The following is a 24,009-nucleotide window of genomic DNA, read 5'->3' on the forward strand; positions in this document are numbered from 1 at the left end:
GGGAGGACCCTCAAAGTTCTGGACTTGGGCTAGATGGTATCTGTGCAGTTCCCCTCATATGGCATAGAACTAGAGTCTCTCAGCTAATGATTTTTCATCTCATACGCATTTTTTTCTGCTGAATATTTGTCCGTCTGCATTAGCGTGAAATTAAATACTTTATTGTTTTGTTTCTATTTTTGGAAAACAAGAGAGAAGGGGTGGGGAAGATTATTCATATGGAAATCTTATGAATCCTTAAAACATACCAACTGCATGCATTGTACACCAAGATTTTGTTAGCCTCTTTCTGTAGCTGAATGACTAAGTAGGTGTTATATAAAAAGTGGAGAGAGATCCACTTCAGATCCTACTCTACCATGCAGTTACTGTACTTTCTGAGCAAATAAGAAACACATGAGACTTATCTGAATTGGATAGAGAAGGTTCTTGTGCATCTTAATATTGGCATCTTAACACAGTGATCCTTGTTTGATTTTTGTCTCACTTTTCCCTCTTTTTCTCAGAAAGACTATTGTATGTCTTAGAAATACTTCAGTGAAGAGCTGCTGTGTTCCCAAGACAAAATTCTGTTCTGACAACCAGTGCTTCTGGGAGTTATTTTTGCTGAGATAAAACTAGTTGGTTCAAAGAGAGACCATGCAAGTCTGTTGCTGTACTGTGGTACTTCCTTGGCTGTGGCTGGTACCTTTGGGCTTTGGTTAGTTCATGCACAATTTCTAAGTCTCAGCCCTTGTGCAAATACTTCCCTGACGTCGGGAGGGTACAGCCATTTCCTATCTCTTTGCATAGGGCAATCCGTAATGATACCTCTAATGACAGAATCAGAATGTCACAAAATATTTCTAACTTAGAAGGGACCTACAAGGCTCATTTGGTCATTGTTTTTTACAGGCACACTTAGCTTTTTAGGAAGAAAACACTACACTTTATGTTACGTCTGTCTTTGCTGGATTATTAAATACCAATATATTTGCATTGATGATGAAGGCAAAAAGCCAGAATTGTTCTTAGATCTTGCTCTAACTTATCTATTTAAAATCAGATTAATGTGAATAATATCTGAACATAGAGGGAAGAAAGGTACTGTTTTGGAAGGCCTTGAAAAACAATTAAACAGGAAAGCCTATTTTTGGGGGGAAACATTCAAGTCTCTGAAGATATTCCTGAATTTCTTGAAGAGAACATGCAAATTTACAGAGGAAAATATTGAATTCAAGATTTTGCTTCTGAATTGTATCCTAAAAGAATTCTCCTTCAAACAGATTTCCATACTGGATAGCTTCTCAAAACTTTTATCATACAGTGATGTATATTTTTATCAGGTAAATGACTGGAGGTAATACAACTCATGACGGTTAACTCTAGTTTTGTTTTTTGTCTGTAGATATATGCAAAAAACCTGGTGAATGCAGATAGGTGTGCACTCTTCCAGGTTGACCACAAAAATAAGGAGCTGTATTCAGACCTTTTTGATATTGGAGAAGAAAATGATGGAAAACCTGTCTTCAAGAAGACCAAAGAAATAAGGTAAGAATAGCTAGCAGAAGAGTGCAGTTTCATTATAACTATGGATGTGCAGGCATTTTATTACCCAGTTTCTGTGCCTATCTGCAGGTATCCTGACAATACTTGTCATACTGTGATATCATTCCCACCAGGACCCGCCTCCAGAAGGTAGTACTTCTGGGAATGACATTGCAGTGCCATCGAAACAGCGTCTCTGAAGCTATAACGTCACTCCTGGAAATGCCGTCTTCCGGAGGCGGTCCTTTTGGAAATCATGTTGGGAAAAAAAAAGAGGTATCCTGAGGTAGGTAAAGGTGCAGGTAATAGTGCACCTAATCCATAGTCTGCCAGCTGGGGACTTTTTTTCCCAAGAGGGTTCCCAAGAGGAAGTAAAATTTGTGCGATTCCAGCACATCCAAAGCAAGGAAATTACAATTTGTACTTCTTATGGATGGATTAGGCAAATGTAGAATTGAGTATGGATTGGTCATTCACTTTGAAGATTTCAAGCTCGCTAATTTAATTTTATTTTTCTCATGTGAATTTAGATTTTCACACTTACAATTAATTGTGATACTGAACAATGCTTGAAGTGGTGAATTTGAAAATGTATATTGTCTGGTAATCACTAGAAAGGATTCTCTGTCTAAAAGTTATGTGTATTTCTGCTTCATATCACAGGTACCTAATTTTTACACTTATGCACTTTTTTAATGAAAGAAGCTTAACAACAAAGTAAATATAGTGTTTTTCACTTTTTAAAAATTATGACTCCCTAATAGAACCAGACGAAAATTTCCAAAGGCATACAGGTTTCAGATTTTCATCTTCTTAAAAATAAAGAATTTTATGACTGAGTATCCTGTACTAAAATTTTCCTAAAGTATTCAGCATTGATTTTTATCAGAACTATTTTCATTTCCTCCTTATACTTTTAAATTTCTGGACCAATATGATATGTGATTCGTGTCTTCACTAAGACTCCTTTAGACAAAACTACTCCCACTTGCCATTGTGTGACTGAGAATGGAAGGAATAAAAATTGGTGTAATTTGCATACTGACAAGCAAGGAGGTGATGTAAATTAAAGAAGGTGGCCTACTTTAACATGCACTTTCATACTTCTTTGTGATAATTGTTTTTCTGGCTTATATCTTTCTGTCTTTTCTGTATGTTATTGAAATGTTGATTCTAAGTGAAAGGATGTAAGCCATTTCACAGGTACTGTATACTGAAAGTGAAGTGCAACTTACATATCTGTAAGAAAGTGACACTGAGTGATCCATCAGGAAGGAGTCTTAAGTTGGTGTGATGTACCTGTCATAAGAAGCAACAGAAAAATATAACTTAAAGTCAGGGTGAAATCTTGACAGCTTTATCACTAACTTCAATACTGGGCACCAGGGCAGTATCAGGGTACATTTAGACTTCCAAGTGTTCCACGTATGATTCTTTTTATGCATTTTTCTTCATAAATTATCTTCTGCTTTTATGTCATAACTGCTTAATGTTGAAATATTGAAAAGTATTTACTCACAAGACAGACATACAGATTTTTCCGGTACAATTTAGGAATATATTTGTTGTGTTTAACTTCCTTGTGGTGATTAAGGGACTTAGTACCATGGCATTGTTTGATTGTCATGAAGCAGACTAGTCATTCTCAAGTCTACATGGAAAATCCATATAATGTTCAGCTATGAAATTTCCACTGATCTTTTTCCAAAATTTTGTTACCAAATCCACACATATATGCCACCCAAGGAAACAAAGTTCCATGTTGCCTTTGTTGTGTCTAAAGAAGCAATGGATATATGAAAGTCATAATAAAATCAATACCTTTTAAATGTAAACACAACTCTGAGTTCTGTACAAATGTTATGTTTGTTGGGGATAACCCTCTGGGTTATTTAAGATTTTGAATTTTTGTCACTAAAATTGTAATGTTATGTTTTGTATTAAACTATATAGCTATATAAAATGTTTCCAGAAAGTATCTGCTAGGATGTACTTTTTGTTTTATTATGTGCTATTGGTTGTTTTAAGATTTTTCTCCTTAAAGCAAGAAAATGGCGCTGGTTGGGGACACCCATTACTGTGCCCAAGACAGACTCCACTAGCAAAATGCGTTTTCCATATTTTGGCTAATATACATTTTTATTTTCTCCAGATTTTCTATAGAAAAAGGAATAGCTGGTCAAGTGGCAAGAACAGGAGAAGTCCTTAACATTCCTGATGCCTATGCAGACCCACGCTTTAACAGGTAGAATGCTCTTCATTGGAGGGGAAGATAGTTCATCAAACCTTTTACATAAAATTACTACTTAAATTTTATACTGAGATTCATTCATGGAGCTGTCTTCCTCTGATGGGGAGGTGATTATAGATGTTTATTAAATGCTTGAGCCGTCAGAGATATTTTTAAGATACAAATAAAAGTATTTTTTTCAAATAGTAATATAATGGAGAAAAATTTAGTTAGATTGTTGCCAAGTTTCATTATCAGTCTCCCTGCAATCTCATTAGACATTGTTTTCATGAGAGAAAAACAGTTCACTAACAAATAGCATGCCTTAGAGTACCCGAATGTTCTTCTAACTCTGTGTTTGAGGCAATATTAATTATTTGTCTTGCAAATGGAGAATAAAGGATTAAAAAATTCTTTCTAAGTAGGACACAGTAGACAAAAATATTTGAGGGTTTTGAGGGTGAAATTCTTGCAGGTACTAATTATGTCTACTTTAAATGATTAAGGATATTTTACATCAACATTTCTGAGACTCAAGGAATAGATACCCATTGATATTAACTCTTTTCTCTTTTTTCTTTTTCGTTTATGGCTCTTCAGAGAAGTAGACCTCTACACAGGCTACACAACCAGAAATATCCTGTGCATGCCTATTGTGAGCCGCGGAAGTGTAATAGGTGTTGTGCAGATGGTGAACAAAATAAGTGGAAGTGCCTTCTCTAAAACAGATGAGAACAACTTTAAAATGTTTGCAGTCTTTTGTGCTTTAGCCTTACACTGTGCTAATGTAAGTTTTATTTACAGTTTTGTAAGTTGTAATGAGAATACTTAAGTATTTTGATGTTACACCTTATTAAAATGATTTTTAAGTCTATTTCATTGAATTAACACTGTATTCCTTGGTGAATAATTCTATTTTAAGAGGATGATAGGGATTTCCTTTGAAACAACCATACTCTGGATATATCAATTTTGTGTAACTAAAATGAGAGAGCAAGCTCTGAAATGTGTATGATATGTCTTCTTTTTTCCACTAAAAAATATTATTCTTATTTACTTTTATAAATTCAGATTACATTTTATAAATTTAATTGAAGAATGGAAATATGCTATATATTCTCTCAATTCCATATTCTTAATACTCAAAGATCAAATTTTACACTTGTATGTTGTGGTATATGCTTATAATTATCCATGATTCTAGATAAGAGTGAATTGCTATTTTTGTTCTCAAACCCTTTATCACCTCAAAATTTACTATTGCCTGTAGGAAACATAAGTAATATAATGATCATTACTATATAAGTATAAAAATTCAGTAAAAATGCAATGCAGAAGAATGGATTTATATTAATGGGAGGTAAGATAAAATGCAATGGCAGTTAAGCCTGATGATTTACGTTAATTTTACCAATATCATCCCAGTGGTACACTGGGGCAGCAAATTTTATTACCAGGTGCCTCAAGTTGTTTCACTTGGATCAAGGCAGGTAGAATGGCCTGTATATAAATGACACCTGGGACTATGCACACTCAGTTGTGTGTGAGTTCAATACGTTTGGATAGTGAATGTTGCCATTCAGGGCATACTGCTTCAGAGGATTTTTTTAGCTAGTAGATAGTTATGTCCTCACTTGTTTGCGAACCATGCCGTGTCTGAGCCTCTCAGTTATTAACTGTACTTATTTTTCATACTCAATAATAATTTAGTTATGATAAACATACTTTTTACTGTGCATAGATAGCAGTAATTTGTGCCAATTAATAGAATTCATACAGTGGCAGGAGATATGAATTGTGTCCTGTTGTAGGTTTTGTGACAGAATTTTGCAAGGGACTTAGCTCTGTTTTTGACTCCAGAACTTGGATTGTTTTTCTTGGGAGAGCTCACATGCAATTAAAAGTCAGCTAAGCCTTAGATATTTACCCAATTGAGTACATGAAGAGGTTTCCCAGAAGAACTGAATTCAGTGTAATCTATTGCTTTTCTAATGTGTGAAGTTGTGCAGCCAAAAGCACTATCATTTCAACAGATGTGTATTGTAATAATCACTACTTGAATACTGGAAGTAATTTTTTTTCTTTATTAAAATTCCACATTCATGCATGATTTTACTTTTTCAGATGTACCACAGAATTCGTCATTCAGAGTGTATTTACCGTGTGACGATGGAGAAGCTATCCTACCACAGTGTTTGTACAGCAGAAGAGTGGCAAAACCTCATGCACTGTACACTGCCTCCACATATTTATAAAGAAATTGAGCTGTAAGTATTTTTCTAATGTAGCAGCAGTTGCATATAGACTGTTATTTTTTTTTTTTCTTATTTGTAGTGGAGTTTTTTTAGGAAGTGCTTTCATTATTGAACTACATCAATATCATGGTGGTTTTATCTCTGGCTTTCTTATACTTAGCTATACTTAATGACCCGCAAACAAAATTTATCCATCAAAGATATAAAATTATACATTCTCAGAATTTTTCCACAGGCATGGGTAGATGCAGTAGTTGCTTTAAGCGTTGGTTTTTACCGAGGATTTGTAGAGATGAGCTTTCATTCTTATAGTCCCAAATCACCATCAGCTCAGAGCCGAGAGAAAGCTGAGCTTGGAACATCAGTATTTAATACCAAATGCATAATCTCATCACCCTTAGATATGTTTTAGAATTAAACATATTTCTCCCAGCTTATTCCTGGGGTTTTCTGGGTCGTGTACGCTTTTTAGGTTTGGTTTTGGGGGTGCGGGTGTGTGTGGTTTTTTTTTTTTGTGAGTTTCGAATATGTGTGTGTTGTGCATCTGCTTGTGTTTATTGAAGAAGGGGAAAATGATAATTCACAGTTAAATATCGCAGGTGCTAGAGGCTAGAGTTGCAGCCTAACTTTGGAGGAGGACTTCCCATCCAGCCTTTTAGGCTTTCTCTGACATTATTCAGTTATTTTCAGCTGCTGTATGCTGAAGATGAACCTCTATCTGCATTTTTTTGGCTAGTCCCCACTCAATGCTAACAATGGGAGCCATCACATTTTTAAGTCACTGTTTTTGGTCCAGGACAATAAATTCTACTCTAGTAACCAGGTGCCTAAAATCAGCTATTGAGTCACAAAACCTAAATTCTTTTTACACCTCATCTCCAGAGCTCACTCACTTTTGTTCAGCACTGAGCATTGTAGCTGGGAGCGAGGTGAAAGCCTGTGTTTAACAGGGACTGCGTATTGTTAAAGTTCATTACATGTTGAAGTGATTTGCTTGAATGCCAGAGCATTAGCAGCTTGCAGGATTACACCCTAATAGAAGCTTATTCTTTGTAATACAATTTCTTGTGCTTTGTTAGGTGATATTATATAACCCACCTCCTCAGCAAAAATTACTTTTACTTGCAAAGATGACAGGTTTCATTCTAAATTATATTAACATCCTTTAGTTCAAGCAAAATACATTTCACCATTTTCCAAGCTACCTTCATTCCTCTCACAAACTGCTGTGCTGTTCAGTGTGGCAAGCAGTTAAGGTTCCATGGAGAAAAAAATATAGGACTTGCAGCACAGAAAGTGCAGGGAAATGGTTAATTAATAATTTGAGGAAAAAACAGTTCTTCTGTCCTGGGTCCCTAAAATTAGGCCTCCTCAGTATTGTTATCAGGGGAGGGGAGAAGTCTTCAGGTAATGAAACATTAAAGATATGGTATTAAATGTTAAATTTTTGAAGTTTTGGCTTGATTTCTGTTAGCCAGTAAAAACTGATATTTTTCCTCTATCAAAATTAGAGTAAGTCTCATGCAATTTATGACAGAAATTATTGGAAAAAAGGCCAGTAAATATATTATTAGAGACACCATCTTTACTATTCCTGGGAAGAAAGTCCTGAATATTTTAGAAATGCCTGTAAATCTCTCATTGTTCCTGAGATTATTTTTGTCTATTACTTAATCTGTGGATCCTTAGATAAAGATAGACAAAAGCTAGCTGTTGAACTCAATCATAAGGGTCTTTTCCAACATAAATTACTAAATTATTGTATGAAACTGTAAGCTAGTTCCATTGACCTTAGCAGGAATATGTTACTTGAAAAATATAATATAAAATATAGCAAATTCAGCTTTCTGTGTGTGTTCAGAAAGAAGTGAATCTTGCTGGGTATACATTTCCCAGTCATTTTCACTTGTTTTTAGTAACAATGAAAAGGTATTTGTCTTTTCTAAACTGAAACTTTCTTCTCTAGATACCATTTTGATATCAGTCCATATGAAGATGTTTGGCCTGCTATTTTTGTCTATATGGTTCACCAGTCCTGTGGGACAGCCTGGTATGAAGTATATTGTTTCTTTGTTTAATTATTAAGTCTGTGTTTATTTATTTCTAATTTTTGAGATAATTAATTCCTAATTCAATGTCTGTTTTCTTTGATGTTTATTTACTATGTTTGGTCTGTACAAGACTGTAATAAACACTCTGGATTTCTTGTCCCACCTTCTTGGTCCTTAGTTAATAAAATCTGGGAACAGTGAGGGCAAAGTACTCATGATATCATCCTAACAGTTTTCCTTCCAATTGACAGAAAATTTTTTTGGTTCTGAGATGAATTTGCTTTTCAGACAGAAGGTGGAAAAGGCAGCATAAAGTACTCTTCCCAAAAAGGACTGAAGGAGCATGAAAACTGGTTTTTCAGATATATACTTGCTGAAATTAATCATGTATATGGTAAATGTAAACCAAGATCAGACTTTTTCTTGCTAAATTGATCAGTTATTTGCATAGTTGTGTATTAATTATGGAAGTGATTATTTTCAAATTAAATGCTTCATTTGCTGTCATTTCTCTCAGTGTTCCTTATTATTACTAAGATCAGTAAGGTAAGTATGGCCCATTGCTATAATAAAGGAGCCGCTCCAAATTATGGAAAGCTTACAGATGGTCAATTGAAAGGGGAAATATGTCCCTACAAAAGGTAGAAACTTGGGAAACATTTGCTGGCATTTAATTTTATTTTGCTAACTGAATGGATGCCCTCAAAGCGTGCAGTCAAAACAGAGAATCTTTCAGTCTTCGTCGATGCTGCAAAGTGGGTGACTCTTCCGAACACAGTACTCTACTGCTCAGTGCAGTTAGCTTGTTTCCATTCCAGACTGAATAGCTGTGGATGCAGAGTTTGGGTTTGTATTTTCAGTCAGGTTCTGTTTTCTTCTCTCTCTGACTCCCAGTCTCTTCCTTTCAGTGTGTAACTTTGATGAGAAAGAATTGATACCTACTTGATGTTTATCAAATGAATCTCATCTTTCACATACAAAATTAGGGAAGCAAAACTGAGGAAAATATTTGAAAAGGAGATTGTTGGAACAGGACCTGTATTTAATTTCTGAAAGAACAAAACTTCTCAAATTTTGAAACAAATCCAAAACTTCTAGGACTTAAATTTGATTTTAATATATTAAGGAATAAAGTTATGCCTTAAAGTAGTTACCTATGTAATGTATAATTTTCCTGTCCAGGGAGGATTTCAGAGAAAAGTCTGTCATACTCACTACATTTTCTCTTCTGAAGAAATAATATTTTATTGCTTAATCAAGTACAAAATACATCAGTGGATGAAGTAGTAATATTCTATGTTGAGGCAGCACAGATAATGATTTTTCCTTTGTCTATAATTGTGCTACTGTGTAATAACCATTGAGTTGAGATTGGATGTAGGTGAAAGTGACTATTGTGATATTCTGAATTATAAGGTACTACTTTAAGCAATAGTTCTATCTCTTCCTAACCTTCTAGTATGAAAAGAAAAAGCCTAAAGTTTTTTGAAAGACAGTATGCTTCTGTTTTCCCTTATGTCAGATTAAGACTGAAAATAATTACGCTGAGCAGCACACAACTGTAGAAATATGCATTTCTGCCTGTTTCCACATAGTAAATGTGTCTATATTTTTACACACAGGTCAGAGACATTCAGGTTTTTTTCTCACCCCACAAGTACTGCAAAACTAGAACATTAGTACCACTTTCCTGATATAACTAAGAAATTATTAGAACGTGGAACTTAAAACGAAAGTCAAATCGCAGCAACAGGGGGAAAAATGGAATAAAGGAAAACTGCCTTTTAATGAGGGAAAAAGTAATTGATTTAGGACTTAACAAAATATTCTTTGTTGAGAAGTGAAGAAACCATGAGATGTAAATTTCTTTTCTGCGAGTCTAAACTGAAAGAAAAAATCTATAAGTATTGGAAAAACAAAACCTTCTGCTTCTCACAATGTCAATATGGAGCACCTCTATTTAATCAGGCTTATCTCTTCTGGGTCCTTTGCTTTAAAAGCCCTGAATTTTCTGTTTTGATCACAAATCATGTTTTCAAATTGTTCATTAGATGTAGAGTTGTACTATATTTGAAGTTGAATAAGCAATTGAAAGAAATCACTTCAAGTTTCTGGGAACAGGGAAGGTCATGCAATTGTATTGACTAAGCTGGGTAGCATGACTTATGTTCCTGAATTTAACAGATTAAACTAAGAGCATTGTCAGGCATCCACGCTCCTCTGTCCTTGCCAAACTTGAGTGACTCTTCATGTCATTAAATGAGTCATCCACAGTGAGAGTCAATCCTAGCAAGAAGGGTAAATCAAAGACCATCTTTTCTCCTCTGCTGGTTGTTTTTCCTGTTCCTATTTCTTGTCTCTGACAAAATTATTTTCTTCCTAGCTTTGAACTTGAAAAGCTGTGCCGATTTACTATGTCTGTAAAGAAGAACTATCGCCGCGTGCCCTACCATAACTGGAAGCATGCAGTTACCGTCGCACATTGCATGTATGCCATACTGCAGAACAACCAGGGGCTTTTCACTGATCTAGAGGTAGGTGACATAATGGTATCAGTTACCACACCTCATCAGAGCTGTCAGAGCTGTACTTATTGTTCAAGCACATTTTCTGTGCTAGAGGTTTTTTTGTCAGCTTGGGCAGAGTGTATGTAAAGGCCTTCATGGAGGAATGGATGTCAGTAAAGAGTTTGAGAAAGGACGATTACTCAGATTCCTAATCCTAATCATGTTTTTCTGGACTGCCCCTTAAAAAGCAGTGGTTGATTTGCTATAAATCCTTATCTAAGTTTTGGGGTTCTCCCTGCCCCCTTACAACCACAGTCTTTAATTGTTTCACTGTCAGATCTGTCCCTCTGTGAGGAAGGGAAACACCCTGGATCTTGAATCCTGTGAGGTCTGGGAGATATCCTGAATAGGAGAACAAGGGTTGCAGAGCTGTCTGACATATGTGAGTAAAGGAGAAGAGCCAAACTCTAAACTGATCACTAAGTGGAAAACATAACAAGTAAAATGGAAGGCTTAGAATGTTAATACACATTCTAAGTGTATTAGTATGGAAAACTTTCACTTGTTATTCTTCTGAATTATGGTACAACAGGGAGTACTGTCTCTAATTAATGTTACATGAAACTTCTGACTGGGAGAACTTGTTGTCAGTTGTGTATAACTCTGCAAAATATTATCTGTATGGGCTGTAATTTTCCAGGCTCTGTTAACTTCCTTAAGGTGATTCATTTGGGGAAATTCCAGGCAAATTTTTTTGGCTCTTTAAAAGAGACATGCTAGAAGTATGAAAGTAGAAATCAAAGATTTGTTCAATGTATAAGAAGAAAATGAAACTTGGTGAGCTTTCATTTGCTAAGGTATAGTTTATCCTGCTGTAAAGCATAGACTTGAAAATTGACACTGAATTGCAAAAGTGGCATATGCCAGGCATATGCTGAAATTTGGCCAAGCTATACAAGCCTGAAAAAAATCAGTATTATTAAAAAAAAAAATAAAAAATCTGTGGAGTACAGCCTCAGAAAATTTTTAAAGCTCTGATAACATTCAGTACTAACCAAGTAGTAAGCCCCATCTCTTTGGAGGTGGAGAGTAAGAAAGAAAGGGAGAGCAAAAGAGACCGCTGTTAAGAGAGATAGAAACAGTCTTTTTTTCCCTGCAAACTCCAGCCACCCTTCATCTGTTTGAGTGTCTTATCCCCAGTCTATGTTCCTGCTCCTTTCAGCAGTCTCCTTTCTTGATACTGGAGATGAATCCAACAAGAATACAAGAAACCGCTGAAAGAAAGTTTGGGGTTCTAGGGATGGGCTGACCTCAGGTGAGGGTTGCTGACAGGAGCCTCGGTAGATTTAGAGATGGGAAGATAAAACACTGTAAAGAAAGCACTGATCTGGAGAAAAATAGAGAAAAATGCAGTGGTTAAAGATTTGGGATCCAAGCAGGTACCAAAATGGGTACGAGAACAAGAGCACTGTTACTAGGCATTGTATAATCCTGAAGGACTGAGACAAGAATGACTTCCTGAGACATGGAGACTGGGACAAGCTGTTACTGCACAACTTCAAGTGATAGAGATGTGTTATGCTCCTAAGATTTCCTCCTCTGTTGAGGACATGATGCAGCAGCATCACCCAAGGGTTTTTATATGCTTTTTAAAAATACACTTCACAAGATGCAGTATTGAAAAGATATAATTCAAAACAGAAATGAATGTCTCAAAATCAGAAATACAGCTAGCTTTGCTACAGCCTTATTTCTGCACATGGTATATTTGTGATAGTATTTCTAATTGCATAATTGGTATTTTTCCACAGACTCATGAGTCTCTTAGTGTTGTATCCAGGTTGCATGTTGTGCACTTAATAGATGGCTAATCAATATTCTTTGTGTGCTTGATTTTATAGCCTTATCCTTGTTTACTGAACACTCATCAGAACCAATTATAAGACAAAGATATTGGGTCTCTGACAAAATTTTCATGATACTTCATGCCAACAGTGACAGTCATGAACATTAATGAATTTTTTTTCCAAACACATAAGCTGAAAACCTTTTGAAAAAGAGATTTCAGGGATGCCATTTCTTCAGGATATTAAGAATTAGTTATATAAAAAAGCTACTTCCCGTCTTTATTTGTTTACAATTGCATTGTCCAGCATTGTCCATGACTCATATTAGTGACTTCCTAGGAAAAAACCCCACTAGGAGGTTTGGTTAACATCTCTAGGAGTGTTGCAGAGCAGATCTGGCATTGAACTTCAGTGAACCTATCTTGACCAGCAGATCATACATTTTGTATGTTTCTTCTCCCTCAATAACTGTGCTTTTTATTGTTTTAATAAACATTGTAAGAATTCAGTAAGAATTCAGACTGTTTAAAATGCAGATTTCTTCTGAAGTACAGTCCAATACTATGTTACTGTCCAACAACGATTTTTAAATGCATAATATAATTACAATTGGACCAAGAATTTTAATTCAGCATGTCCTTACTGACATATTTCTCTCATTTTTAAGGATATTTCTACGTGTGAAGGCAGTGTTAGCATACTGCAACTTCTACAGTATTTTGGGTAGAGAGTGACATCTAGGGGCAGGAAATACATCTTGCTTTTCATGCTTGTGTCAATTTTTTTGCAGCGAAAGGGTCTTTTAGTTGCATGCCTGTGTCATGACCTGGATCACAGAGGTTACAGCAACAGCTATCTTCAGAAATTTGATCACCCCTTAGCTGCTCTCTATTCCACATCAACGATGGAACAGCACCACTTCTCACAGACTGTGTCCATCCTGCAGGTAGGATTGTTGAAATTGTATGTTCTGTGCATGAGTGTTCAGTGGTGGAATGAGGAGTCACATCATTGCCAAATAGATTTTCTGAAGCATGCTTAGAAAAGATATAATTAATTTCTCTATTATAGTACTCATTTAGATGAGTAGAAGATTTATTACAGCAAGCCAGGTTTCACAGCTAGCAACCCAAGGATTCAACAATAGTGCAAAACACAGCTTTCTCAAAATCTTGAACTTATAAAAATCTTGCATATTTTAAGGTCTTTACTTATGGCCTGCCTTTGAAGCTTTTTGCTTCTGATTCTCTGGAGGCATTTCCCACGACCATGTGGAATAGGAACTTTGAAAATGAAAAATAATTTTCTCAGATACATTTTTTTTTTTGTCATAATGTATTTCAACAAAGTCTTCAACTATCCCGAAACTTTGAATAAAAATGCAAGTACCAGTAAAACTTTGTATGAGAAACTTGAAAACCCGCTGTAATAAATTCTGTGAACATTGAATGTGTGGCATGGAAGGGGAGATGTTACTTTTCACGCATGAGAATTGTAAACTTATTTTGTTATGTTATTCTGTGCTTATTTGTTACTGGGCAATTTGAAATTTAAGAAATCTGAGTAAGGTAATATTCTGTGAAAGAGAATTCCTAATATGAGGTCATGTGTCTTTATGTTTAATGAAGAAAAATAACTACAGGAAAACATGCAGATGCTTTTTGGGAAAATACAGGTGTGCTAGTGACACACACATATTTTCTCATGAGTGAAATTTTTATAATTCTCAATTAGAGGATTGAGAATTCTTACCTGTGAAACCACTCCTAGTCCATAACATACTTGTGCTCACTAGTTTTAGTTTTCTGTGCACACTCAAATTACAGCATAACCTTGCTACTGTACCACTGATTCATTGTTAATCTTTCTTTCTTTCTGGTTTTTCAGGGGAAGATATTTATTTTCTTAAATACGTAATCACCTTTTAGCAAAAATACATATTCAGAATCACATCTTGTGATTATGGTTTTAGGTATCATATGCATTTAATCACAGAGTGGAAGCTTTATCTCTGAATGCTCCTTCATGTAGGAGGGTGTAATTGAATCCTTCAGTGGTGGTATGGCATTAGATGTTTAGTGTTCATTCTTTGTGTGAATATGTGCAGAGTGAGCATGTTCCTCAGTCATTAACACTTCATTGTCCCAACCATTTTGCATTTTTTCTGGTAGAAATGCTGTAATCAATGAAAATCCGATTTGCCATGAAGGCAGGGAACCCTTTTGCTTCCCCAGCACCTCCTACATTTGCTGTCAGTGTGAGTGAGGAAACTGGGTTAAGTGGCCAGGGCTGTAGAGTGGATTCAAGACACCAGCTGCTGAAAGCACCCATGGGTGATAATTAGCAGCAAAGGCAGACTAGAGCAGCCTTTTGGACTTGCTGGATTTTGTTTGAATAAAAAGTCTTACTGAATTAATGGACTGATGGAAATAAAAGCCAAACCAACCCACCAAGCTCTTTAGAATTTATCTGAGTTTTAATTTTACATTAGTAACCTGCAGTACTTTTAGCTGCTTCAAAGTTTAAAGCTGCTTTGCTCATCCACCTGCAGTTTGAGCGTACACCATACTTAGGACACAGCATTCAATTCACTTGCTTTAGTTCAGCAGGCAAAGAACAAAATCTTCGGAGCTGTACTTTGTATGTACTACTCAAAAGCCTAAATGACACAAACTCATAACTGTCATCTTCTGTCAGCAGTTTACAAAATCAGTTCTTTTCAAGTAGTCTGAACGAAGTTGTCACAGTGGTCTTTCTGAGAGTGCAGCTTCTAAAGCCCAAGAGTAGAATCCAGAATAATTTAAATATTTGGACAAATAGCCTGGTCCCAGGAATTAGACAGCAAGGCTGGAGAGTAGAAGGTCCCAAAACACTAAACTGTGAAAACTAGGAGTAGTAATTTTTTGCTCTCAAAGTGCTGATGATGGATTAAAATGTTCTGATTTTTTTTAAACATGATGTTCTGTGACTTAGAAATCTGTCAAAGGAGCATTGAGATATAGGTAGATTGTATTTTCTATTCATTCTATTCACAAAAAATCTACTTGTCTAAGTAAAAGTCCTGGAAAATTATGTTTATGTTCCGGATGGTGAGAGAAACCAAGCCTATTTGTACTGCAGAGGATTTATTTTGAGCAAATTATGTAAATGCTTGACGAGAGTCAGGGAAACTTTTTGAGCTTCAGCCCAAATGCCAATTAAATGTCAAAACACCTCTGCATTTGATATATTTTAATGATATTTTCTTTTTCTGAATGTGCACACCTTGACATGGCTAGCTCGTTCTTTTCTTTTTGTCTGCTTCTTCTCAACATTAGGAAGACTTTTGACAACTTGTTTTCAAAATCTTAGAGACAGTAGATAGTCTTGACTTTTCAAAATGTGATATAGCTTCATAAGTCACCACAGTGCATGCATATTGTCAGTTAAATGCGCAGTAATACCTTTTGGAGATTGAAAAGTAATGGCAGTGGTGCGTTACCAGAGCCTCCATAGCTGAAACCGTTATCTTTATGAGTCATTCAACTTAAGGTTGAACAAAGCAGCCTTTTGCTCTAGATGTTCATATACATTATAATAATCAACTTTATTTTTGTATAGAAAATTATGTCAGTAAATGCAGCGATTTAACGCGCATTTAATTTGGAACATTAGGAAAACAAAATGATTTTGTATTTTTATCTTCAGTGTTTATTTATCCATGGTGTATATTTACGGAGTATCAAAACTATGCTTAAGTGAATCAGGTACTCAGTTTATCAACTTGACTGTGCAGACTCTGGATCAGAACTGAATCACGTTTCCAAGTTAACACTGTCTGGAAGTGTTGTGTCTACAGTGATTTTAAATCAAAGAAAAAGATTTCAGTAATTTTTCTCTAGTAATACCTTCAGGCTGCAGAAGGAGCAGTCCCAAAAACAAATTGGTGGCTTAGTCATATAGTTTTTTTCCTTTTGTTTTGTTTTTTTTTGGTTTTTTTTTTGTTTGTTTGGGTTTTTTTGTTTGTTTGGGTTTTTTTGTTTGTTTGTTTGGTTGGTTGGTTTGGTTTGGTTTGGTTTGGTTTGGTTTTTTTTATGACAGTGTTTACAAAGCAGGAATAAAAATGGGAATTTCAGGCTACTAACATTTGAATCTGCAACAAAACTTGTCATTGGGCTGTAAAACTGTCGTAACCTGTCTGGTGAAGAAAAGACTGAAATAATCTCAGAATTAGAGCTTGTGCTTTTTATTGGTTTTTTACTTTTTCATAGCTGGAAGGGCACAATGTCTTCTCCAATCTGAGCTCCAGCGAATATGAACAAGTACTTGAGATCATCCGGAAAGCCATCATTGCCACAGACCTTGCCCTGTATTTTGGAAACAGAAAACAACTTGAAGAGCTGCATCAGACAGGAGCATTAAACCTTAAGAACCAAACACACAGGTAAAGAAGCAAACCAGTAGTAGATCCTTATGGCATTAGGCTAGAAAAAGAAACCTTATTTAAAAAAAAAATTACCTCTGAATGGTAATTTTCTTACACATGTGATCTCTAAGACCAGCAGTGTGTAAAATTACACATAAGTAGCAGTAATTGCCATTGCTTTATATTTGCATTGACCCTTAAATGGCTGATGACTTACTCATCTTAACTTAGGGGAAGTGCACTTTGGTTGATTATGCTGCCTATTTGTGTATTTCCTCTGGTATATTTGTCTGTTGGTACAGTTTTAATGACTGGCATCACACTGGCATGCAGGTTAGCAAGGTCTATGCTTTTTCACATGGAATATGCATTATTAACAAAGATGCAGGTGTCCTTAAGGGCCGTCTTAATTCCTCCACTGGGTGAAAACAAGTGAATTTAAATTAAATTGCCAGTTTTCTTTATAAAACTTAGATTCACAAAACATAGATTTGTGCTATAAAATTGGTTCAATTGGATTTCTTTGTCTGTGTGCCTTATTTTAGTAATTATTTTAATACTCCCGATGTTCAGTTACTCTGTGAACAGGTTTGTCAGCATATAGGACAGTGTTACGCATTGGATTCATGTTATGTCAAAGTTTGAATTCATTCCAACAACCAATGACAGCGCCTTGAGACAGACTCAGAAGTAATCTTTCCTCTTTTTTAGGAGCTTTTTTCCCTCTCTCTTTAAAGAACAAAGAAATGCAGCAATAAGATATGTCATCTTTCTTTTTACAGACTGATACTGTGTATTCAGAGAATTATAGAGGGGCATGTGAGTGTTTTAACAGGCAGGCATCCTGTGCCATTGCCTATGGATGTGATTGTGTTAAGAATGGTCAATGAACTCTGCTCGCAAACAATGTAGGGAATACAACAAGGGATGCAGTATACAGTCTGTGCAAATGAGGAAGAAACAATAGGTGGGAGGAAATTCGTAGTGTATATACATTGCTGCTGATTCAACTGAGGTAGGGCAAATGAAAATTTTGCAGAGCAATCATTAATTCTTTACAAAACTTATAATTTAATGTTTTATTCTATTTTAGAGATAGAGTGATTGGCCTGATGATGACAGCTTGTGATCTGTGTTCTGTAACAAAGTTGTGGCCAGTTACCAGACTGACAGCCAATGATATATATGCAGAGTTCTGGGCTGAGGTATGTGTGATTCTTTTGTTTGCTCTCCTTATAAACAGAAGCATCCAGGAAGGAAAAACCCAACTGTATTTTAATCAACATCTTGGTGTGTTTGGTGTAAAGAGAGTTCACTGGTGCATGTGTGTGTTCGTTGCTTACTCTGAAGTTATTTAAAGAGATGAGTTAGCTATCTAATTTTCAGGCAGTTGATTTTCTCTCTGTTCAAGATAATGTAAGAAGTATGTCCTAACACAAAGTGACCAAACAACAGAACATAGAAGAAATCACTAACTGAAGTTTTTTTGTATAAATGCAAAGTATAAAACCAGCTTCTAGGTTAGCTGCCTTGAAACATACTTATAAAGCTATAGTGAGTACAGAAAATGCTAAAGTAAATATGAAAAATATTAAATTTATTTTGGGTTTTCATTGTGAGCCAGCTCAACAACAGTGTCTCAGAGAGAGGCGGGTCTTCAATACATAGAAAGTTACTCTACAATTAATGTGTACTGAGAATTGAAGCAAGGAATTAAGCTGTAGTAATGTAATCATGTTCATAAACAAACATGCAGTCTCTCACATGTCATATGCTGAGGTGTAAATATCCTAATTATTTAATTTTTAAGTGGAAGTGACTGCTCTGGGGATAAGGAATAAATTGCATGGAGTGGAGTTATGCAACTTTAGGAGATATGATTGTATTTTCAGGACTACAATTGCACATGTCTATGATAAAGTGTTTTCTTTTCTATTATGTGCCCTGTGGAATCTTGCAATTTTCAGTGGGCTTATTTCTGTTTTTTACAGGCATAAAATAGAAATCAAGCCCATGGAGTTTATGTAGCATGCATTTAGTGTGGAGATTGTTACCCTGCCTGTTGCATGTTCGTTATGAAATTCCAGATGTGTTCTTCCCATGGGTGTACTTCATATTCACATATTCTTGTTCTCTTAATTGTAAACAGCTCAGACTACAACAAAATATTTGAAAAATGCTGACTGTGTAAGCTCAAACATCTAGTCTAGTTCAGCACTGACTTTCTGAAAGGCCTGCACTGGAAAGTGAGCGTTCTTATGAGTGGTAGAATTGAGGTGTAATATTGACATGCCTCACTGATTACATACTCAAATTTTTTGCTTATTAGTAAAAAGACTTTTCTTGAAAATCTTGTGAGCTCAGTGGAGAAGACAGGATAAAAATGATTTTTCATACTCAAAAATAGTAAAGATGGAATTATGGACATAATTGCACCTGTCCAGATGTTAATTTTTTAAGTAATCCAAGGATGAGTTAATAAAGGTAGATGTTGACATATATGGAAAAGACAATTTTTGACGAAGAAGGTACACTGTAAATTCATCCGGTTTACTCAGCTTTTCCTTGGATGGGTGTGTTGTGTTCTGTTGGTCATTGTATTATGTTGCTTTAAACAGATATTTTGAAACATGAGACTAACTGAGCAGAAAGAGCAGAATAGAATGATTTCTTTGGGTTTAGTCTTCCAGTTGCTTTTTATTATGGAGGCACACTTGGAAACAAGGAAATTGTGTGTGCATTGGCTTACAGCATCTGCTGTAATGTACAAAATGAGCCTTTCCTTGTGCATTTTTCTGAGATTGCCTCAGAGCGGTACCACACATTATTTTAAATTCTGGATTTTTAGATTGACATATAGAAGATAAATCATTTGATAAATTTGACAATAGAAGATGGAAATCAATTCATCTCAATAGTCTTGTTTTTGTTTTCTTAATCTCTATTTTTCTCCAGGGCGATGAAATGAAGAAAACGGGTATTCAACCTATTCCTATGATGGACAGAGATAAGAAGGATGAAGTCCCTCAGGGTCAGGTATGAACTTTCTCAGTAAAATGGTACTTGTTTATACATAAAACATGTAGGGAAAAAAAAACCATTTCATATATTAGTGAATATTGCTTTTGAAATTGGGTTATTCAGACTGCTGAACTTTTTAAAGCAGCAGTGGAAAATTTGTTTTCAAATTTTGATTAAATGACAATGTGTTCTTTGCTGTCATCACTTTTTTCTTTCTTTGTACTTGTAGCTCTAGCTAAGACCACAATCACCTTGAATTTTTACAAGTGTCATCTTAGTAAGTGGTTGTTTCAGCCCTTAGCTAGTGTCCAAAGGAGAGTAATAATGAAGGTGAGGGGCCTTGAGGGGAAGCCCCATGAGAGCCAGCTGAGATCATTTGGTCTGTTCAGCCTGGAGGAGACTGAGGGGAGACCTCACTGCAGTTACAGCTTCCTCATGAGTAGAAGGGGGAAAGGATGGTGTGACACTCATCTTTTCTCTGCAGTGGCCAGTGACAGGACATGAAAGAGTGGCCTGAATTCATGGCAGAGAGATTTAGGCTGGATATTAGGAAAAGGTTCTATACCCAGAAGGAAACTGTGCTCTGGAACACGCTCTCCAGCACCAGCCTAAGAGTTCAAGAAGTATTTGGACAATGCTTATGGTGTGACTCTTGGGGATGGGCCTAGGCAGAGTTGGACTTGATGGTCCTTGGTGACCCTTCCAACTCATCATATTCTTTGATTCTGTGATTTTAGTTGAGCCAGAAGGTCTATAGGGTGACTGGTTCTAATGTTCTATTTTAGTTTTTGACAATTACACAGTAATCTTTTTCCACAGAAATAAAATAGTTCCCCTTAAAAACTAGTAAATAAGAAAAAAAGAAAAAATCCAAAACAAATGGAAAGAAAATGAGGCGCTATATTAAATAGTGTGGATGGGCAGACATTCCATCTGTATGTAGCCTTGCCTTCTAAACAGCTGCAGTTTCTTTATATTGGTTGCATGTCGAGGTCCGCTGTTACTTGTCTCTGCCCCAACATGGGAAAAGGTGGTTCTGGGCAGGCCGCGCTTTGAAGAATGAGTCTGGACTCTTGAGTTTTCAGTCTTCGGTTGTGTTTATTATTTCTTATCTACAAAGTTTTTCTGTCTGCCCAACCGAGGTCTGATCGGCAAAGCAGCCAAAAGCACTCTCTCCCGCCCACGGGGCATTTGTGTCTTTTATAGTGAAAACTACATACTTTTCACCCTTGTTAACAAGTGCACCTTCACCATGAACCAATCCACACATGCCAACATCATCCTGAACATGGATGCCAAGGAGAAGAAAGAAGAAGGACAGGGCATGCCCAAATCCCTCCATCTTGGGACTCCTGATCCCCATGTACAGGATTCCAAACCCCCCTGTACAGTGCATTAAAATCTATGTTTCACCCTGTGAATATCATCCCCTCACCATTCAGACTTGAAATTCTCTCATCTCCTCATACTCAGGTGACACTTCTTTAGAAGGGTCAAAGTCAAGCCACCAGACACTTTTGGCAACATTCCAGGACTTCCGAGCCCCCCAAGGGTTGTCTCGGTAGCTCTGGACATCTGGAGTGATGTGCTGAGTTCCCACATCTCCCCCTTCTGTTTGCACCAAACACACCTTCTTTGCAACTCGACTCATGACACCCCACACAAAAAAATGCATGGAACTACAATCATGAGGACTATGAGAACCACTAAAATCTGAAACCCTATCTTCAAAAACTTTCCACAAAGGAGAAAGGTCAAAAAACTTTGCCATGTCATCAATCCAAGACCCAGTGATCTCGCCAAGTTTCTTCACACTGTCTTCTATTTTTTTTGATATTTTCATAAATTGACCTGGAATGATCAGAGAGATTCATACAACACATTCCCTCAAACTCTGCATCCATGACCATGAGCGAACAACAGATAATCAATCACTGCTCTGTTTTGCAGAGTAGCCTGTCTTACACTGTCCATGTCTTGCAACATGTCACTCAGTGCAAGAAAGACTGATTGAGCGTGTTTGCTCATCCAACAACCCATGCGATCCAATTGAGTCAAGGCCACCTCCGATGCTGTCTGAGGTGGGAAGATTGCTGTCGCAATTCTCCTTGCCTCGCTCCAAATGTAAACTTTGTCATCACGATTCTCATCATAATTCTGTAAAGATGCTTTTTCTTTATGTTTTTGTTCTCTCTGCATTTTTAAATCTGATGTCAACACTGAAATCTTCCCAATGCTGCATGGACCTCCTTTGGCATTCACAGGAATACCATGCCAAATCCTGTCTCCACAAATCAAAAAGAATCCCCTTGGCAATTGCACTGGAACTTGGAGTGATCCTCTGTCTGTCACCATGGTGTTGTTGCACCAGGCCAATGCATTTCTGTAAAATTCATGATTGGGAGTGACATCGATGGTTTTGTTTGGTTTTGCTGTATCTGAAATTTCAAATTTCATGCATACGTTCATTGTCATGGATCCGAAAATCTCCAATTCCTGGGGTTCGGTAGAAGCCACATGAAGAAGATGTGTCCAAGCACGCCACTCATTCACAGGATCTTTAACGACCTGTGAGATCTCAACTGCAGTGTGTCCTGGAATCGGCCATTCGCTCACTGGCAACCCAATCATGCATGCTGAGAATGGTCTCTCTGGCCTGGAGTGCATCAGGCAGATGCTATCTAAGTCCGCTGCCTGGGCTAAAACTTCCCAAACATTTTTCTTTGGTTGATTGTCAGGCAAATTTGTGTTGTTGTTCAAAGCGATTGGCAATGAGACAAAACACATGAACATTGTGAAGTTCATCACCCCACCCTTCTGAACAAACATCACCATCTTTTCACCCAAAATTCCAAAGAAAACCCCCAAAGATTTTTATTCTTTTGTTTCTTCTGAGTTGTTGTTTGCAACTTGAATCTCCTCTTCTGTCTGAGTGCTCATCTCTCTGTCTCTGGGATCTGTGCTCTCTTGTTCTTGCATTCAAAATGGTTTCACATGTTGCGCTGACACCCACTTTGGACCTTGCCCTGTGGAAACACAAGCGAAACCCTTGCCCCAAGTGATTAGCTTGAAAGGACCTTCTATTTGTCCTGGAATGACTCCGGGTTTCTGATCAAAACCAAAGGATTCTCCCTTAGTTTTGCCTGTGAACTGTTGAAAAATGTCTCAAGATTGGAGGATTTGGCTCTGAAGATGAACTATTTAGAAAATTCAACACATACAACGCTTTATTTAATTTTGTGTGAGGTGTCACCTCTGGCTCCCCCCTCTTCTGTCTATCTAGAAGGAATTTTAAAGTATGGTGTGTTCTTTCAATGATTGCTTGACCTGTAGGTGAATGTGGAATACCGAATGTGTGTCTGACACCCCATTTTTTCAAGAATCTGTCAAGCACCCTGCCTGTATATGTTGGACCATTATCTGTTTTTATTCCTTGAGGCATGCCTAATGACGTAAATGCTCGCAGGAAATGTTGACAAGCATGATCTGCCGTTTCCCCTGCATGTGCTGAAGCAAAGACTGCTCCTGAGAATGTATCTACTGAAACGTGAACACTTTTGAGCCTCCAAAATGATGGATATTTTGTGACACCTGTTTGCCACAGCTGAAGACTTTGCAGTCCTCATGGATTGACCGCTCCTGTGGAAGCTGGTGGCTGCGCAAGTTGACAATCTGGACAAGCACTAATGATTTCCCTCGCCTGAGTTTTTGTGAGATGAAAGGATTCCATCAGTGCCTGTGCATTCTGATGAAAAAATCCATGACTTAATCTTGCCTGCTCAAAAATGTCCGGAAGTGTCTGTGAAATGGGCATTGTCAACCTGTCTGCTCGAGCATTCCCCTCTGCTAAAAATCCTGGAACTGTTGTGTGAGCTCTGATGTGTGTGATGAAATATTTGTGCTCCCTATTTTCTAACAATGTTTTCATGCTCACTAAATATGAATATAATACTTAGTTGTTGCCTCTTTCAAGAGTGAACTTTCCAAGCATCTGACCACACCCACGACATATGCATAATCTGTGACCAAATTGAGAGGTTGTTCGAACAATTGAAATGCTTGGATGACTGCTGCCAGTTCCCCAATTTGTGGAGAGCCTTGAATCATCTTCACGTCTGAGTCCCATTCCCCTGTCGTTGAGTTCATCCACTTGTGATCACCAACTT

The 24,009-nt window shown here is 36.8% G+C and overlaps 1 protein-coding gene across 5 annotated transcripts in view; it reads left to right on the top strand.

The window, feature by feature from the left end:
- Positions 1-24,009, top strand: part of PDE10A (phosphodiesterase 10A) — a 194,349-nt gene that overhangs the window by 153,897 nt on the left and 16,443 nt on the right. For 3 of the 5 annotated variants that reach the window (XM_064414063.1, XM_064414059.1, XM_064414060.1), the window contains 10 exons: positions 1,388-1,530; positions 3,680-3,772; positions 4,358-4,544; positions 5,882-6,024; positions 7,979-8,062; positions 10,447-10,597; positions 13,208-13,363; positions 16,668-16,840; positions 17,916-18,027; positions 19,778-19,858. In XM_064414063.1, coding sequence (XP_064270133.1) covers positions 1,388-1,530; positions 3,680-3,772; positions 4,358-4,544; positions 5,882-6,024; positions 7,979-8,062; positions 10,447-10,597; positions 13,208-13,363; positions 16,668-16,840; positions 17,916-18,027; positions 19,778-19,858 — 1,323 coding nt within the window. Of the gene's footprint in view, positions 1-1,387; positions 1,531-3,679; positions 3,773-4,357; positions 4,545-5,881; positions 6,025-7,978; positions 8,063-10,446; positions 10,598-13,207; positions 13,364-14,389; positions 14,477-16,667; positions 16,841-17,915; positions 18,028-19,777; positions 19,859-24,009 lie in introns of those variants that run through there. The other 2 variants (XM_064414061.1, XM_064414062.1) reach the window with 2 other exon arrangements.

The sequence above is a fragment of the Passer domesticus genome, chromosome 3 (assembly GCF_036417665.1).
Source record: "Passer domesticus isolate bPasDom1 chromosome 3, bPasDom1.hap1, whole genome shotgun sequence".
NCBI lineage: Eukaryota > Metazoa > Chordata > Aves > Passeriformes > Passeridae > Passer > Passer domesticus.